At 50.0% G+C, this 18,793-nt stretch overlaps 1 protein-coding gene across 4 annotated transcripts in view; it reads right to left on the bottom strand.

Moving 5' to 3' along the window:
- The window catches only part of PLEKHA2 (pleckstrin homology domain containing A2), a 59,798-nt gene that overhangs the window by 32,377 nt on the left and 8,628 nt on the right, over nt 1-18,793 (bottom strand). For 3 of the 4 annotated variants that reach the window (XM_059384040.1, XM_059384038.1, XM_059384037.1), the window contains 2 exons: nt 15,585-15,748; nt 1,257-1,313 (listed from right to left, as the gene is read on the bottom strand). In XM_059384040.1, coding sequence (XP_059240023.1) covers nt 1,257-1,313; nt 15,585-15,725 — 198 coding nt within the window. In that variant the 5' untranslated portion in view covers nt 15,726-15,748. Of the gene's footprint in view, nt 1-1,256; nt 1,314-1,436; nt 1,533-15,584; nt 15,749-18,793 lie in introns of those variants that run through there. The other variant, XM_059384039.1, reaches the window with a different exon arrangement.

Here is an 18,793-nt window from a genome sequence, read left to right as displayed (position 1 = left end):
AAAGACCTCATGAGCCCCCACCAAGACCGGACAGGAGAGGGGAAGGCCCAGGCCTCTGGCCCGCCCGGCCCCAGAGGCAGCCACATCTCTCACCACAAGGCAAGCACAAATTGCCCACAGCTGCGCTAGCAAAGCTTCACTTTAAGCCCTGCCCCCTTCCCCTGAGGTCATTATCTCCTCTCTCTAATCCGCTCAGACCCTGCCCTGCATCTTCTGCCTCTGTGCCCAGCGGTATCGGCTAGCCCTTGTGTCTGCTCGCCCTGCCTCCAGCCCCTGTGGCGGCTGCCACCTCCAAACCAGCCCCCGCCAGCTGCGACAGACGGCTGGACCCAAGGGTTCCCAAAGCTCACTCAGATCAGGGTCCCCCCCAACCTGGGAGAACATGGACAAGGAAGCAGAGATCCCCAAGAGGCCCGATATGAAGGGTGCGTGGGGAGAACAGGACTTCCGGAACCTTCGTGCTGGCTGGGTGCCACCTGGCTCTTCTCACTGGACAAAGAGTTCCTCTTTCAGGCGAGGCTCTAAATCCCCAGCCTTTTTTATCTCTGCTGCATCACAGGTCAGCACTGGAGCCTGCTCCGGGGGCGGGGGTGGGCCGCTGAAAGCAGCTCAGTGCCGCAGCTCTGCGTGGGCATCACCAACCAGCCCGCGGTCTCTCCCCCGCCACCTCCCCAACCCCAGTATCTCAGCTCCAAAGAGGGGCTGCTCTTTCTCTGTCTGCACTAACCGACCGGAGGTGTTCTGTCCGGCCTGCCTGCCAGGCTCTCCAACAGTCATCTGGCGGCTGAACAGTTCCCTGGCACAACCGAGTGCCTTTCCGGGGCTCTCCTAGCCTTCCCTCCACAGTCATCCTGTCCCCACCCTTTGTGAGCTGCTCCTGTGGAACAATACCCTTTGGGAGAATCTTTTGTAGTCACTGTGAGTTTTGCAGTTGTTTGGTACTTTTTGTCCCAATGACGATAAAAGGTCATGCCCGACTCCTACCCCAGCACCTAGTCCTCCTTGGCAGGAGCTGGAAGCATCACTGACCACTGTGTCCCCGGAGTAAGAGGCTTCAGGCTCACCCTCCAAGAACCTGCTAACCTCACTCCACCCAGCACCGGTCAGCAGCAAAGCTTCCAAAGGGAGGACAGGGGAGCACTTCACTGCCCAGGCAACACACCCAAATGCTAATGCCCGAAGAATTTGACATTTCTCATTTAGATACGAAACCTACTTAGAGAACGTGAATCCCCAGAGCTCCAGGCGGACATTACCTTCGAGATGTAGGTCAGCTGCAAAGATCCAACGGCGCCTGCCCCCATGGCCAGGTTCTGAAAGACACATGTTTTTCCTTTTTAAGAAGCATGATGCTATGTGAGGCACTGGAAACAGCACTAAGAGACAGAAGACCAAAACGCTAGTCCTGGCTTTGCAACCTTGACCAAGCCACTTACCCACAGTCTTGAGCTCACTCTCCTCCGTAAAGTGGTGCGATTCTTACCGTGGCTATGTCGACACAGACCTTATCCTTGGTCTTGCTTACTACAGCGGGCTGTCTCCTAGGATGGTGGTGAGAAGCATGAGCTCTACCATCTGAGTGAGGCAGTTCCTGAACCACTATGCCTCAGTTTTCCTTTCTGTAAAAATACGGATACTAACGGTACCTACCTCACAAGGCAGTCATGAGGATGAGTAAATTCATGTAAGGGCACTTGCAATCATCCCCGGGACATAGATGACTCTCAGCAAGTATTAGCTATTATATTTTTTTTCTTTCCTGATGGCTCTAGTCCCCTTGTTAGCTTGGTCCTGCTTTATGCCACTTCAAATTGTTTTTGTAATAAACAGAGTACATATTCACACAATACAGAATTTTTTTTTAAAAATCCAGCTATTTAGTTTATTTCACAGGATTATTATGAATACCAACTGGAATGATGTCTGTATGCCATAAAACACTAAATAAATGTCCTAGTAAAACAGCAAGAAACCCACAGGCACCTGGTCGGGCAATATTCTGTCCTAGCACAATCTCCCCGGCTTGCTTATTTCTCCGCTGTCAGAAACGAAGCAATGAAGACACGGGGATGACAGCACACCGAAGAAATGAACATGATTAGAAACCTCAGCCATGAAGTTTCTTATTTATACATTGGAAAATCTACTCCCCCAGGGACCTTAAGAACCTGTCCAGAGCTCCTGGTGCCCCTTAAGTTGCTGCAGAAGTCTCAGAGAATAATCTTGAAGCCCCCAGTTATTGGGGGTTATCTCAAAGCAATAAGGGAAACAAATCTTAGATAAGGAGAATTTAGTAAATTTCCTAAAAGGTTAGCAGTGAAATGACCCGTCATTCCAGGAGACTGCCCTTAAGAAGTATTTTAGACAGTAGGGAAGAGCCCTTCTAGGCCCGATGATCTAAACTAACATACATCACCTGAAGCAAATGCAATATGTGAAATTTTCTACACACAAGAAAATGGATGGGAACAATACCACGATAAAAGGAGTCTCAGAGCCCTTAAATTGTAGACTAAGAAATTCAGAAAGGATGTGTTGCCACCTATCCCCCCCCTTTTTAAAAGATTTTATTTATTTATTCGACAAAGAGAGATCACAAGTAGGCAGAGAGGCAGGCAGAGAGAAAGAGGAGGAAGCAGGCTCCCAGCTGAGCAGAGAGCCCGATGCAGGGCTCGATCCCAGGACCCTGAGACCATGACCTGAGCCGAAGGCAGCAGCTTAACCCACTGAGCCACCCAGGCGCCCCACCCCCCCAGCCTTTTTTCTTAACAAATGAGGTCATAAATCTAAATGCTGCCTTTAGGTAATCAGATTAGAATTTCAAATATGGACGATCTGATTTATACATTTTTTTCAGATATACAGTGATTGCATTTTGCTGACTTTTAAGAACACCTCTATTCGATAAAGAGAGATAGGCCCTGCACCCCTAAATCAGAGTCCACGAAGGAGCCACAGGCACTCCAAAAGGCCACTGAGCAACTGCCACTGCCCCAAGGAGAACCGAGAGCCGCTCTGGGCAGACAGCTCCGCACAGAGTAAGGCTGCCTCGAAGGACCACAGGGCCACCAGCCTCTCCAGGACACGGAGCACCTAGCCCACTCCCAGCCCCCACCTAGCCCACTCCCAGCCCCCCATCACAAAGGGAGGGGCTTTGTGAGTGAGGGGATTGGTCCAAGGTCACATAATTGGAGGCAGAACTTGAACTACAAAGCTCAGGTCATCTGACTTCAACCCAATGCGTTCCAAGCAGCACGATAAAAATCTTAGAAAAGATTGGGCTGTTGGAATTCTAGCTGTGACATTATCGCCCTGTGACTGCAGGCAAGTTTCTCTGCCTATAAAAGGGGGACAATAAACCCTCCTTGGGTGGTTGTGAGGATTACATGAAAATACATAAGGAGAGCCTAGCCTATGGCAGCTCCTCTCCCCGACCCACGACAACGCTAATTACAAGACGCAGAGGCCAAGTCTCAGGGCTGGTGTTGCACAACTCACTCTCATCACCCCAAACCACAGCCCAAAGGCCTCCAGAGCCCATCTGGAATTATGAGTGATGAAGTGGAATTTGGGGAACCATTCGGACACTAACCCACACGTAATGACAGATAGGAGTGGGTCAGATTTCAACTACTTCATCCCCTCCGCCCTCCAGGGCTGCTCCACCCTCCGTCCCATTCCCCCCCCCCCCCCTACCCCCCACCCCGCCCTCTCCCCCCACCCCCCTTCAGCTCTCCCACTGCAGAAAGACAGAGGAGCAGCTCTCCTGGCTGGTTACCTGGGGGCGGGGGGCGCCTTCACCTCCCTTACCCACCACCCACCCCACAGCGTGCTCACATGTACCTCCCTCTCCACCATGAGAAGCTAGGAAAATATGACGAGTGTGTATAAATGCAGTCCCCGCCCCCCTGCCAACTTCCTCCCCACCCAGGCGGAGAGGAATGACAGGAGAAAACAGCCCCAGGATCCCAGAGCCTTGATCAGGAGTGATGGCTCAGTGTCCACTCCGATTGCTGGACCTGGGAGATTCACTGTGACAGCTTGCTGCCAGGGTGGCAGCCCCAGGCAGAAACTTCCTGGTCAAGGAGGAATGTACCAGCATGTCTGAGCTGGAGACCAGGGCAGCCAGTCATCTGGCGGGGAACGCCAAGAAACAAACAGCACCCGAGGCGGGGCAGTGTGTCAAAGACTAGGCAAGCGGCCTCTCCAGGACACGGCCAGTCTCGACCTCCAGGGAGCCGATAAGAGGATCCACCTTCACAAAGCTTCTCCGGGCTGCAGTCTATCCTGGCCTCTCCTATCTCTGAATCCCTGCACACCCGTCCTGCTCCAGCTGTGGTGCACACCACACTCTCCTGGGGAGTATGTTTGCAAAAGGCCCAGGCTCAGACCTCACCCGAAAAACACTGAATCATAGTCAAATGGAACATGGTCAGAACATGCACATTTTTCAAATGTTCCCAAGGGATCCCTACACAAGCCCAGGTCTGAGAACAACTGCTCTACATGACAAAATCTAGCCCTTGGTTCTAGATCGGCGTATCCCTTTCTGCGAGATTAAGTCTCTTCTTGCCAGATTTTAAGCACATTGAGGACATGAGTAGGATCTTATTCCTCTCTATAGCAGGCTCCTCAATTTTTATTTATTTGTTATTTTTTAAAGATCTATTTATTTTGAGAGAGAGAGAGAGAGAGCCTGTGTGCACTAGTCGGGGTGGGGCGACAGAGGGAGAAGGAGAGAGAATCCCAAGCAGACTCCCCACTGAGCACAGAGCCCAAAGCAGGGATCCACCCCAGGACCCTGAGATCATGACTGGAGCAGAAATCAGGAGTCAGATGTTTAACCGACCAAGCCACCCCAGGCAATTTTTAAGCAAAAACGCTATTTGCACAGTGGTTAAGTTCCCAGACCAGTCCCCCCAAAATCCTGCTACACTCCGTACCGAAGACCTCCCACCCACCCCTGGCAAACCACCTTTCTTTGGAGAGGTTTGTTCATGTTTTAAACTGGGCTGTCACTTGAGTTTACAGTTACCACGACCTCAGGCAGGGTTCCTGAGGGACAGGAATCGGGCGGAGGGGCATTAAAGGACCGAGCCCCAGCAAGACGAGAGAGTCAAGGGCTTGGGGAGAGGCCTGGGACGCCTCCGACATGAGAACATCTGAGCAGACGCGGAGGGAAGGCGAGGCTGGCCTGCAGGAAGGCGGCTTATGGGAACCACCTGCGGATGTTTTCACACAAACTCGCATCCACGCCTCACTCCCGGGGCTCTAACTGATCCGGGACAGGGCCCAGGCACCTGCACGTTTTTCAAGCGTCCCAGTGATTCCAGGGTGCTGCCCATTTTGAGGACCCCCCACTGCACGCTTGGGCTGGTCCTGCTGACTCTGCACAGAGATGCCAGCTGGTGAGAAAGCCACGCCTAGCGGCAGCCCACAAAGTGACCTTGGCTGCTGCAGCAACTGTAAACAGGGAGGGAGGGGCAGGCAGAGGGAAAGGGGATCCCAGTGCCATGCGTGGCCCGCAGCCATTGGACGTGAGGACGTCTGTAACTCAGGAGCATTCTCAATTTTCTGAAACAATGCAGGGCACAGGGCAGGTTCCCATTCTTTTATGAAGACACTGCCAACACCTTGCTTTTCACTCATGTGTTCTTCTGCACCAAGGGCCTCTAAGAAGCTCCCGCTCCCCATGAGGGGCAAGCGTCGAGTTTATGCTTTTCCAGCACCAAGGAAGGAGCCAAGAGGCCCACACAGAGATGTGACAGACCTCCCGTAGTAAGCCTTTTTCCAGAAGCCACATTATCTCTTGTCGAAATAGAAAATTTTACCCTAGGAATGTCTCCTACTCCCTTTCCCATCTTCTAATGCGAGTAATGAAGAGCACAGAAATGACTAACGACAGAGTCATAAATTCACAGAGCAACAACACTAACGGGTTCTGGTGATCCCGTATCATTTGCCACAGGAGTCCTCGAAGACTCAAGGTGGGAAAATGACTTCCTCAAGGAGCTGAATAAAGACAGAGCTTGTAACTCCCACCATTGAATCCAGCACTTCAGCAAAGCACAGTCTGAGGAAGGAAAAAGTAAACTAGTGTCTATTTAGAGTCAATTTTGCACCAGGCCAGGCTGCTAGGTACTCCTGCACATTGTCACTTAATCCTAACAATCCCATTTTACAGATGAAGAAAGTTAACACCTGAGCAGGTGAAGCAGCTTGCCCAAAGTCACACAGGCAGTGAGCAGTCAGGCCAGTGTTCAAACCCAACCCCTTCCTGATTCTCCAATCTCACACGCTTTCCCTCTACACCATGCCACCTCCCGGGAGACAAACCTTCAAATGTACAAGGACCTGCTCATTATCTAAGAGTTGGTTATCAATGAAAGGTAAATACAAGAGCAGGACCGGCAGGGTTACACCGGAGGAGGCCCTCCACAGTTGCCCAAGCTGGGAAGGGCAGGCACTGGCCAAACTGGCTCTTGGGTGCCAAACTCCGAAAGACCAGAGATTTGGAGTGGAAGGGGGAAAGGAAAGATGCTGATGCTTTCTTACCTTCTTTCATATCCCCCGGGGTGCCTAGCAGAACACATCAGGCCGTCAAAACCAGCTTGCTGGTCAATGAGTGGGAGGAGGAGGAAGGACTGTTTATGGAAATCCCACAGAGAGGCCATGAGCCAACATGGCTGCCCATAGGCTGAAACCACAACTCAAACCACCAGAAACCGAGGCCAGACACAGACTCTCAGAAAAGAAAGACTCACCTAGGAAGAGTTGTGTGATAGGAACGGAGGGGAGAGCATAGCTCCCTCTGCCCCACACTCCACAACCCTCGCCCCAGAATGGGAGAGTAACTGAAGGAAAGTAACCAAGCTATTATTCCCAGGCATTAGGTGACCCAGACAGTGGCCTGACCTGTTGCTCTGGTATCAAACATATCTCCTCCCCTCCATTCTGTAGCTCCACTTCCTGATACTAACTTGAGGAAGGATGAAATGCCCAAGGCTACTCTCCTCATTCTCTAGGTCAAAATACACATGCAACACTCGCCTTCCAGAAAAGTCAACTCTGCATCATGAACCACTGTGTTGGTGCAGGGCTTGCATTCTATCACCTGGAAGCCTCCTCTCTGCTGACTGTTGACACGCATCCACACCAGCTTCAGCCAGGATGGATTGCATGACGGGTAAGTCTCCTGACTTACCCATCCCTCCCCCAGTCCTAGTGATAGTGACCTAAAGACACGATCCAAGGTCAGGGCTCTAGATAATCCCCAGGACATGTTTGGGGTCCCAGACTCCAACTACCAGCCCCTGAAATGGTTCTGAAACTTCAAACGCAGTAAGCCAAGACCTTCACCCATGTGCTCAAGGCAGCCTCCTCCACACCTGCATCAAACTCGGGGTCATGGCCCCTCTGTCCTGGAACCGACTCCATTCGCCACTGCCCTATGCCTGCCAGCGGCTCTGGCTTCTCTTCTGGTCAGCCTGACACTAACCCTCTGACTGCTCTCCTCCACCCTCCCATCAGTCACCGAGCCTGACATTTTTTTCCTTCACGTGGCCTCTAGATCTGTCCCTTCCTCTCTATTCCCTGTGCACCACTGCCACTGACATTACAGGACGCCCAAGACAAATCCTCGCTGTCAGCAAATGACATCTCAGTAATACTCCAGAGTTTATGTAAGCATTTTCACATACATTGCTTTATTTAATCTTCACAGCAACTATGTCAGAGATAGAGATAATTAATATCATTACCCTTGTTTTACAGATGAGAACACAAGGCTCAAAAAATTGGGCGTTTCCCTAATTAAAGTACACATCAGTTGTCCTGAGTACAAGGGATACAAACTAAGAAAATGGGCTTGAGAGCAAAAATCGAATATGCAGCCCCCTCCTAAATGTACAGTTGCCTGCTCTGCCTTGGAGACATCATTTGAATAATAAAATGGCATTCTTTTGTATATAAATAGTTACATAAATACATTTAAAAAAACAATAAATATATCAAACACCAAAGGTTGACATCTCAAAGCCGAACATTAATAACAATAAAACCAAAGACAAATTTTAAGAAAACTTAGAACAGTTTCACCACAGTTCCACTTGGTAAAACCTTGGCTAAATTTCACAGCTTCCCTCTCCTTTTGTTGGTTAGACTTTAAACACCGAGGAGCAGCGTTATGCACACAATTGTCCTAGAGTGCCTGTTGGTTTTCACTTCCTTTTAATTTAGACAGAGTACCATCTTTTTTTTTTTAAAGATTTTATTTATTTATTTGACAGAGAGAGATCACAAGTAGATGGAGAAGCAGGCAGAGAGAGAGATAGAGGGAAGCAGGCTCCCTGCTGAGCAGAGAGCCCGATGTGGGACTCGATCCCAGGACCCTGAGATCATGACCTGAGCTGAAGGCAGTGGCTCAACCCACTGAGCCACCCAGGCGCCCGACAAAGTACCATCTTAATGATAAAGAAGACAAGGATTGTTTTTAAAAACACACAAAGGGCTCCTGGGTGGCTCAGTGGGTTAAAGCCTCTGCCTTCAGCTCAGGTCATGATCTCAGGGTCCTGGGATCGAGCCCCACATCGGGCTCTCTGCTCAGCAGGGAGCCTGCTTCCTCCTCTCTCTCTGCCTGCCTCTCTGCCTACTTGTGATCGCTGTCAAATAAATAAATAAAATCTTTAAAAAATAAACACACAAAATTACTGTAGTATTTTTATGTCAATTCTCAACAAATCCCTACATAATTTTAATTCTAAAAAAAAAAAAAAAAAAAAAACAAAACTGAGTAACAATTTTCCCTTAGCAGAATTTACATTATGGTAAAAGTACAGACCTGTCGCTTGAAATCTTTTAGAAATTTTTCCAAAGGAATTCTGCCTCCTGCCTCTAACAGAGAGTATGGACAAAAGTCTGCCAGAGAGTCTACTTGGCCCTTGAAATCATTTGACTACATGGAAAGTTAATATAACAATAACACAAAATCCACGATTAAAAACACCTTGCTCAAACAATTGCTCAAGTTCTAAACATTCTCATGAAGCTATATGCAGAGAACAACTCTGGACAGACACACAAATTGGTAATGTCAGCTGCCTCTGACTAGGCTGCCTCTAACTAGGCGACTATGTGGCTGGCGGACAGGACTGGGAGCTAGGAACCTGTCAGTAGATCTGCGATCCTACATTTTGAATTTTGTACTATGTGCATGTACTGGCTATTTTTTTTTAATATTTTATTTATTGACAGAGAGAGACGAGATCACAAGTAGGCAGAGAGGCAGGCAGAGAGAGAGGAGGAAGCAGGCTCCCTGCTGAGCAGAGAGCCCGACGCGGGGCTTGATCCCAGGATCCTGAGATCATGACCTGAGCTGAAGGCAGAGGCTTAACCCACTGAGCCACCCAGGCGCCCCTGTATTGGCTATTTTTATTTTTAAGTTATCTTAATGGTCCTTGGCATTTTGGCCGGGTGAAGCCTATGATGCAAAAATCTTTTTTTTTTTTTAAGATTTTATTTATTTATTTGACAGATAGAGATCACAAGTAGGCAGAGAGGCAGGCAGGGGTGGGGGGTGGGGTGGGGGGCAGGAGGCTCTCTGCTGAGCAGAGAGCCTGATGTGGGGCTCGATCCCAGGACTTGGAGATCATGACCTGAGCCGAAGGCAGAGGCTTAACCCACGGAGCCACTCAGGCACCCCTGCAAAAATCTTTTAGATATTGATGGATTCAGCCAAATTTTACTCAAAGAAACTTCTGACAAAAACCCCACGATTTAAAAAAAATATATACCAATTTTCATCTAGCCTTTACGACAAAACTTGTATCCGTTTATTTGTATGTTTTAGGTATTCCTACCACGCTTCTGTATTTTTCCTACTAAAATATCCAGATATCCATCTTTTTTTTTTTTCTAAAGATTTTTATTCATCTATTTGATGGACAGAGATCACAAGTAGGCAGAGAAGCACACACAGAAAGAGAGGAAGGGAAGCAGGCTCCCCGCCGAGCAGAGAGCCTGATGTGGGGCTTGATCCCAGGACCCTGGGATCATGACCTGGACCAAAGGCAGAGGCTTTAACCCACTGAACCACCCAGGCGCCCGCAGATATCCATCTTTTTGTGAACACAGCTCAAGTTCCTTGCTCTTTTCAATGAAACAACTGCTTTCAGATTTAAAAAAAGCAAAGGGCTCTCATCGTGGCCCCAGAGTTGGCAGGAGAGACACCATCTACCTGCATGTTACAATGATCCGTAATTCGCATCATGGCCTTTGGAAAGTAAAAGCGCCTGAGTACTTTTTGGCTATGGAGAGAAAATTCACTTTACAGAGTAGATTTGACAAGAACAGCCACCTCGTGCAGCAGTATGTTCGGGCTTCTGTTCCACCTTCGTTCAGGGCTATATAATTTAGTCTTGCAGTTGCTTAGCCAAATGGGCCTCACGAGGGTGGAGCATAAACATCGCTGTGCAACTAGAACATGGTTAGTCACTCTGCAGGCCACGGTCATAAAGCACAGCCTAATTAAGGTATTTTATCTCCTCTCTCATGATAGGGACCAACACTAAATTAAAATACAGGTACTGGAGCCATAATATCACAGTAATGTTTCCAGGGACATCCAGCCTATGTTTGCTTCTGTTCAAGGACTATCTGTGTGCTGATATTGTCAGCCTATTGATTTTTAAGTGCATTAGCTGTATCAGGGGCCATTAGCAATAATGTCAAAACTTTCCGTTTATAGGGGTCCTTTCCAGCTGATGGGTTTCATCCCACATCGGTCTGGTGTCACCACTGCCTCTATCAAAAACCTGGATTTCATACTTCACTGCATCAACTCTCTAAATTCTGTGCGACATCTAGGGCCGTACCTGGTCCATGCAGGCTGACCCTGGAATGAGCACCTGTTGTATGTCCCGTGAGCAGAGGGCAGCCCTCCGGCTTCCAGAGCTGTTTTGCCCTCAATTATAGAGCCGAAACCAGGGACTGTCCAGTGGGGTACACCACTCTGGAGGCCTAACTTACTTCGAGCCCCACTGCAGCATCGGGCTGAGGCCTACTGTTTGCGAACGTCTGTTTGAGCTCAGACCACTGTCCAGCTTCCTCTGCTTCCCTGTCCTGCTTCCTAGCTCTCTTGACAGTTTCCAGAAGAACATTTCCTTAAGAAAAACTTGGCACAGGGGCACCTGGGTGGCTCAGTCAGTTAAGCATCTGACTGCGGTCAGTCAGGTCATGATCTCAGGGTCCTGGGCTGGAGCCCCACATTAGGATGCCCCTCCTGTCAGTCAGGTCATGATCTCAGGGTCCTGGGCTGGAGCCCTACAACAGGATGCGCCTCCCATCAGTCAGGTCATGATCTCAGGGTCCTGGGCTGGAGCCCGACATCAGGATGCCCCTCCCTCCACTCGCGTGCACTCTCTCAAATAAATAAAATCTTGAGAAAAAGAAAAAGAAAAGAAAGAAAAAGAAATAACTTGGCACAAATCCTCATCTCGGCGCCTGATTCCTGGTCTTGGGATCTTCTTCTGGAGAACCTGACCTTAGATCCCCTCTGACCAGGCAAGCTCACCTTCCTCCTTGGTGCTGCCTCTGCTCCCAAATGACCGCCACTGCCCTCACACAGAAATACCCTCCTCTTCCCGTGCCGCTCTGCCTGGGACAGGGGGCATAACGATCAAAGGAGGTACTGTAAGTGAAAACACATCTAACCCTATAAAATGTCCTACAAATGGAAATCACTGGTGGTAATGCTTTGTCTCACCCATCCTTCCATATCTGGATCCAGCACCACCCCCTCCAAGAACGGGGGCCCCCACTCTCCCTGCCACATTTTTTTTTCATCATCCATCTTCTCACCTACAGCGTTAAGCTCCATGAAGGTAAAGATTCGGTCTACTCACTGTTGGAGGAATGAAATACATTCACAGGATGTATTTATGCATTCAACAAATATGCATTAAGGAATGTTTCAGGAATTAAAGGGCTGAAAGCCATGTTAAAAATCATCTAGAGTACCTATAGCCTGGAGAGGATAAATAATTTCCTTAACATACAAAATAACTTCGTGGCAGATTCTTGATCTCTTATCTCCCAGACCTAAGGACTTCCCATCTGAGGCCCCAGCTTGAGGCCCTGCAACTTTTTAGATGGGCAGCTACAGAGGAAAATGGCAGCCCCTTCTCCTTCAACCAAACGGCTGGCATCTGGGCCACTGAACTCAACAATAGGCTTTCTGACAAGAAAGGTGCACCGAGATTTTTAGCACCACAGTTATGGGTGTTGTTTTCATCTCTCCAACTAAGCCTGAATCCCTGGTGGCAAAGACTTACTGAATCCACCTCCCACAGGGTCCGGGGGATCATGCACAGGGCTGAGCTCAGACGTCAGGAGGAGGAGAACACAGGGGAAGAGCGCAGACACCGGAGTCTCACCAACCTGGCCCCAACTCCAGCTCTAAACTTAGCTCCTGAGTGACCTTGAACAAAGGTGCCAAACTTCCGGCACCTTGCAGAGTTCTTCCAGAGGATAACAGCCCGAGTCCCAGGATCACAGGAAGGACGTCATGAGATGCTATACGTAAAGTCCTCTGCACTCAGTAAACATAACCAGCAGTTAACAGTACGTCGTAGCAGTGGGAGTGGTAGTAAAACCAGGCTCTATAAACACCTACCAAGTAGCTCTGACAGGCCAAGATCAGAGATGTGGGTTGAGAGAATCCCCTGCTATTAAGGAAGATAATTTTTATAGGGAAGAGGAGATGCCCGATAAAGTAAGACGGGCACTGACCAAACACAGTGCCATGTCTCTCTCCTCCAGAACAGACCAACCCCCTCAGTTTGCTTTTGGGATTCAAACCCAATCCATGTGCTCCTGACTCTCGGCACTCTGCTTCACCTGCCTCTGCAGTTCTTCTGCTTGACGGAGGCCCAGGGGAGAGGCCTGATCCCCAGAGAGCAGCATTGGGGTCTCTGCATTTTACAAGGGCCTCCCTTCTGACAGCCTGCCCCCTGCGGTGTGATGAATGAACACATTCATCCAGTGAGCACACACTGACCAAGTGCTGGGCACTATGGATCAAAACCCAAGCCAGAGGAGAGCTCCCCACCCTCCAGGACCTCCCAGCTCTGAGCATCCTCCAGCTCCTCTTTCTTAATCAGAGACTCCTCCCTGCAGAAGCTTTCCTGCCTCCTAAGCAACATGAAGACGATGGTCTCATTAGCAGCAATAAAGGCAGGGAAGTAGAGTTAGAGATTGTCAGTGTCAGGATCCCAGCTCTGCCACTTTGCTTTCTTGTTGTGTAACTGTGGGCAAGTTCTTCCCCTCTCTGCCTCACCCACCTCACCTTTTGAATGAGGACAACAATACCTACCAATTAGACTTGTCAGAATGAAATGAAACCCCACTGAAGTTTTTTGAACAGTGCTTGCCACATAGTCATAAATGTTCACGAATACTATTTCACAACTTAAAAAAATAGCCACTCTCACATCTAGGATGGCTATTATTGGGCCACCAACCCAACAGAGAGCTAAGCCTACGATGGGAGAACTGAAAATGTTCGGATCTACTGCTCTGCTGCAGCAAGACTCTGCTTTTTCTGGCCAAGCCAGCTGGAATCTCTGCTTCCAGGGAAAAATGTAAAGACTCTCCAGCAGTGGCCACAAGTTCTATTTGGTAACTCAAACTCAAAGAAGGCTCGAGCTCCGAGAGCATCTTGAGAGCTGAGTCAGCAGGGAAGTGGAGGAGGGCTCCCTAGGTAGGGTAGGACCTGCTGCAGAGGCTGACCCCAGAGATCCCAGGGAGGCAGGCAGCCCATAGCGGAGCATTCAAGGTCAGGGCAGGTTCTAGAACCAAAGAACAGTCCAATCAGTGGGCAGGTCAGAGCAAGGGAAATCCCGACCACTGCCAGCTTTTGAAATCTGAGATGGTGACAATATGGCCCTGGGTGATCTGTCACTAGTAGCAAGACTCTAGGCCTGAGGTCCAGGATATGAAGGAGGGACAGCTCTCAGGGGCGATGGCTGGCAACAGTTAGTCAGGATTCCCTAAGCACGTGCACTTGGATTAAGAACAGTCCTAGCAGGAACCAGGGCAATAAGCAAGTTAAGTCAAGGAATACTACTTTTGAATTACCCTAGCTGATAGGACAGGTGAGTGGGAGAAGGTACACAAAGGAAGAAAAAGGGAAAGGGAAGGAGTGATAAGACCCAGAGACTGTGAGTCACTCAGGGCTCACCCCTGACATGCCAGAAGCCAAGTCTCCAGCAACAAAAACTTGATCCCAAGCTCTTCCAACAGTGCCACTTCCTTTCACAGCAGATCTGCTGACCCAGCTGTGGGCACCTGCACAGAGCAAAGGCAGGGGAAAATGATAGAGTAGGGCCAGAAGGCAAACCCAAAACCAAAATATTATCAGTGGCAAGCATTCCAGACGAAATCAAGGATCTAAGTGTCCATATGTAGGCTTCATCCTGCAAACCTAGCCCTTCAGATGAAAGGAATCAACAGATGGGTTATCAGAGATGTGGGGTGACACATGGGGCACAGACTTATTTAGGGTGAAGTCTTTCCTGGAGAAGGTGACTAGTGGCAGCTAACCCGAGTATGTTTTCTATGGCTATACTCTTTTCTCTCAGCCATCAAATCCAGAGAACAAAATGCCAAAGACCTCTAGAGGTTAGTTCCCAGATAATGACGTAGAGGCTCACAGTAATCTTTGTGCACATCTTAAAGCACAAATCCATCCCATGACACTCAGACTTTCCTCCTCCCAAGCCTCTCAACCAGAGCCAGATCTGAGCCCCATGACCCTCCCGGCCGCAACATGGCTGTGACCCATGAACTTGACATTCGGGGGCCATGCCAGTCTTTGGGGCCTCAGTCCACCAAACTGCTCCAAGGCAGTGGGAAGGAAAGAGCCAGCAGAAAAAAAAGACTTGAGACTTTCTCCCATACCAGTGACAACTCCAGGGGTCCCCAGACCCAGTAACAGAAAGCGGGGGGCCCCTGTCTTTGTGCCTGGCTGCCACAAAATGCTAGGCAAGTCACCTAATTCTGGCCGTGTCCTTGATGAAGTCAATTCTAGTGTCTGAGACTCAGCTTCTCACCTGTAACACGAAGAAGCAAAACTAGGTGACCACCAAGGTCACCACCAACCCAGGATTCTAGGACTCCCTGGTGCAGGAGACCAAAGCAGTCCAACATCTGTCCAGCTCAGGGAACCAGGCCACATTCTCTGCCAGGGAGGGGCCCCAGACTGGAAGAACAGGAGTGGCCACAAGGCCACAGTCATAACAAGGCTGGTGAAAGCAAGCAGGCCTTGCCTTGGAGCTTGGAACCAGCCAGGCCCACCTCCCCTGGCCTGCTGCAAGTGTTCAGTTCCTGAGTGCAAGAAAAGATCCTGGATCCCCAGGGTTAGGAGAGATGAGCTTCTTTTTCCTCAAGCTAGTATCTGGGATGGCTCCCTGTGTGCGTGTATGTGTTTGCTGTTTTTTCCCCTCCTCACTATTAGTTTGATGCCGTCCACCATCGGGGGAGCTGAGGCGGCTTCCCCCGACCCACCGCCTTCCCATGCAGCCTCTCACCTGGGGGTTGTCCATGTACCAGAGAAGGCAGTTGGCCTGGGTGTCCAGAATAAAGTACCTCCGCAGAAACTTGCCGCTGTTCTCATGCTCCTCGATGTCCAGAAACCCACAGATTCGGTTCTGTCGATCCACATAAGGCATTCCTGGGCTCTGCTCACATCACCCTGCGTGGCAGAGGAAGGGATGTGAGGATAAGCGGAGTGAAGCGCACCCGGACTCAGGACCTGCAGGAACTTCACTCCGGCTTGACTCACCACTGTGAGAAGCTAGACTACCTCTCTCATCCTCTCTCCTTCCCTAGAGCACCAAATGTTCCACCCCAGCCAGACCCCGGAAATCTCCGTCAGTTCTGTTCCACATGTAGCCAGCGAAATGCGTGAGCGGGGACTCGGCTGTTTCCTGAGCTCCACTGTGTGCTGACGAGAGCCGCGGGCAACTTTACTATGAAGAGGAAGTAAGCCTAGATCAGGGGCCTCGGTTCTAATTCCAGCTTTAGCCCCTGAGGAAGTGTGTGACTGCAAGCTATTTAATCTCTCCGCACCTCAGTTTCTGCACCTGTAAAATGGGGATAATTGTGGTACTTACACCTCCTAAGATTTTGGTGAGAATTAAGTGCCTGGCACACATTAAGCATTTCATACACATGAGGTATTATTATTGCCCTTCACAAAAGCCTTGTAAAGTAAGCCATAACCCAATTTTTTAAAGATTTTATTTATTTGACAGACAGAGATCACAAGTAGGCAGAGAAGCAGGCAGGGAGAGAGGAGGAAGCAGGCTCCCTGCTGAGCAGAGAGCCCAATGTGGGGCTCGATCCCAGGACCTTGAGATCATGACCTGAGCCAAAGGCAGAGGCTTTACCTCACTGAGCCACCCAGGCGCCCCCATAACCCAATTTTATACATAAAGAAACTCAGAGAAGATTTAAGCCCCACCCCAAATTCTCACATAAAACTTTGCCAGGAATTCAGTCACCAGGAGCAAACCTCCAGCTTCATGAAGGAATTAAATCTGAGGGCCACATCCCTCAGCGCTAGCTTGACTTGCTTTACTTTGCTGTTACCCGAAAGCCATTCATGACCGGAAGGATGAGGGCTCAGAGTAAGGCCCCAACCGGTGAACACTTCCACTGACTCCAAAGGATCTCTGGTGATGAGAGACAAGCTTCACCTTCAAGCCCGCCTCCTTTATCCTCGTGATTTCCTTCTGACTCTCTAAAGAGCCAAACAAAGGGCAGGAGCTCTATTCTCCTCAAGGGGGATGAGCACTTTCCAATAAGCAACACAGAGAACAGGTGAAACACAGGCCCACAAGGGTCAGAAAACACCACATGACATTCCGACTTTCAAGGACTAACACCACCCACCACTGGGCCCTGCTCAGCTTCAACAGGCAAAACTCACTATGACCCAAGCCCACCAAAGCCCTAAGCAAAGTGGGGAGCCGGCTGGCTTGAGGCCATGCCTGTACCACAATGCTGGGTTAGCAAGTAAGATACCAAGATGCCCCACCCAGAGCCGTCCAGGCCCAGGGCAGGCCAGTCCCACATTCCCAAAGTGTGGCGACTGGTGGCATGGTCTGTTCTCTCCCAGCTCTGTGGGGGCCTGGCAGTGTGGAGAGGCTGCCCCAAGGAAAAAAGTGCCAGCCACTGTGCGTGTGTGCATGTGTGCACACACAAACACACAGATACAGGTGAACAATGAATCCTTGATTGTAGGTTAAGATCAGGCCAGATTCCTGATGGGGACAGAGGACAGTCAGAAGGAACATGAGCCAGGGGCCCACAGCTACTTGCTGCGTAATGATGGGGGACAAAAGCATACAAATGCGGGACAAAGGTGAAACAGCACAGTTAAAAGGAAGGAAAGAAGTAAACGGTGAGAAAAGTCTTCTAGCAGACACCGGGTCAAAGAGAAGAAGGCAGGAAGACTGGCGCTGGCTGGGAAGGAGCACAGTCCTGAGAAAGGATGCAGCTTCCCCACTCAGATTCAGGGGGAAATCGGAGTCCCACGCAGAAAGGCTGGGATGACCCATGCATCCCATGCACGGCCCCATGCATAAGTGCCCTTCTGAGATGAGGGAGCTCCCCCATCCCCCGAGAAAACCAGACAAATTCCCTTGATGCCAGCCCAGCCACAGAGACAGAATTTCCAGAAGTTTCAGGACCGCAGCCACTCCGGGGACATCTCTACGAGAAAGCATCTAAACTGCAGTAACCAAGCCGACTGTCTCTAGACCCAGCTGGTAGGCATGGCATCTGGCTTACTGCTGGCTTGCAAATGTTCCCTTTTCAGCCTACAGGACTAATCAGTGCCAGCCTTTTTGTCAGGTCACAGGCTAGAGAAGGCACTGTGTACAATCCCCCAGTCTACTTTCGTGGAGGGTGCTTCCCATCTCCACGGATCCCGGGTGGGGAGAATCTTCTTGTGTCAAAAGGAAGGAGAACAAAAAGAATTCTGGTTACTTCTCCTGACTGTGGTTCTAGCCCCAGGGGGGAAAAAAAAAAAAAAGAAAGCTGCTCGGATGTCCTGGGAAGCAGCTGAGTCACGGAGCTCATCGAGAATGTGGGAGGCAGGGGAGAAGGATGGGCCACAGGAGAACCAAGCATCACAGGGAAACGCTGTTATGCCTAGCCAGCCCACACAGAAGCAGTATACTGAAAAGATGGCGCATGAAACACAAACCTGACATCCTAATCCCCAATCCTCTGTCAGTTCATCCTGACCCCACTTTTCATCCCTTGTCAGAACACAGACTTAGCTTTAGTACAGGGAGCCTGCTTCTCCCAATCCCCCAAGCCCCCATCTCTGCTCTTCAGCCTGCCACCACCATCCTCCAAGTCCCTCTGGTTCCTCAACTTTTTCCTGGAAGGCCCCCCTAATCCAGTGATTTCTGCCACCCCATGCCCAACCCCAACAACTGGGCAGTGAGGGTAGAAAGTAGTAACTGAGTCATAAGGGAAGAGAAACACCTTGATGCAAGCATACACACTGTCACCCCAAACACCCCTACTAAGACCCACGCAAAGCTCTGTACCATTCTTTCTACGTCCCTCCAATTATATAGTTTTAGCCTGTTTTCTGACTCTTTAAAACCACTTGTTATGGGGAGCCTGGGTGGCTCGGTGGGTTAAGGCCTCTGCCATCAGCTCGGGTCGTGATCCCGAGCCCTGCGTCGGGCTCTCTGCTCCGAGGAGAGCCTGATTTCTC

Source organism: Mustela nigripes, chromosome 18 (assembly GCF_022355385.1).
Source record: "Mustela nigripes isolate SB6536 chromosome 18, MUSNIG.SB6536, whole genome shotgun sequence".
NCBI lineage: Eukaryota > Metazoa > Chordata > Mammalia > Carnivora > Mustelidae > Mustela > Mustela nigripes.
The sequence above is the reverse complement of the archived record's forward strand: the minus strand, read 5'-3'. Positions and strand labels throughout refer to the sequence as shown.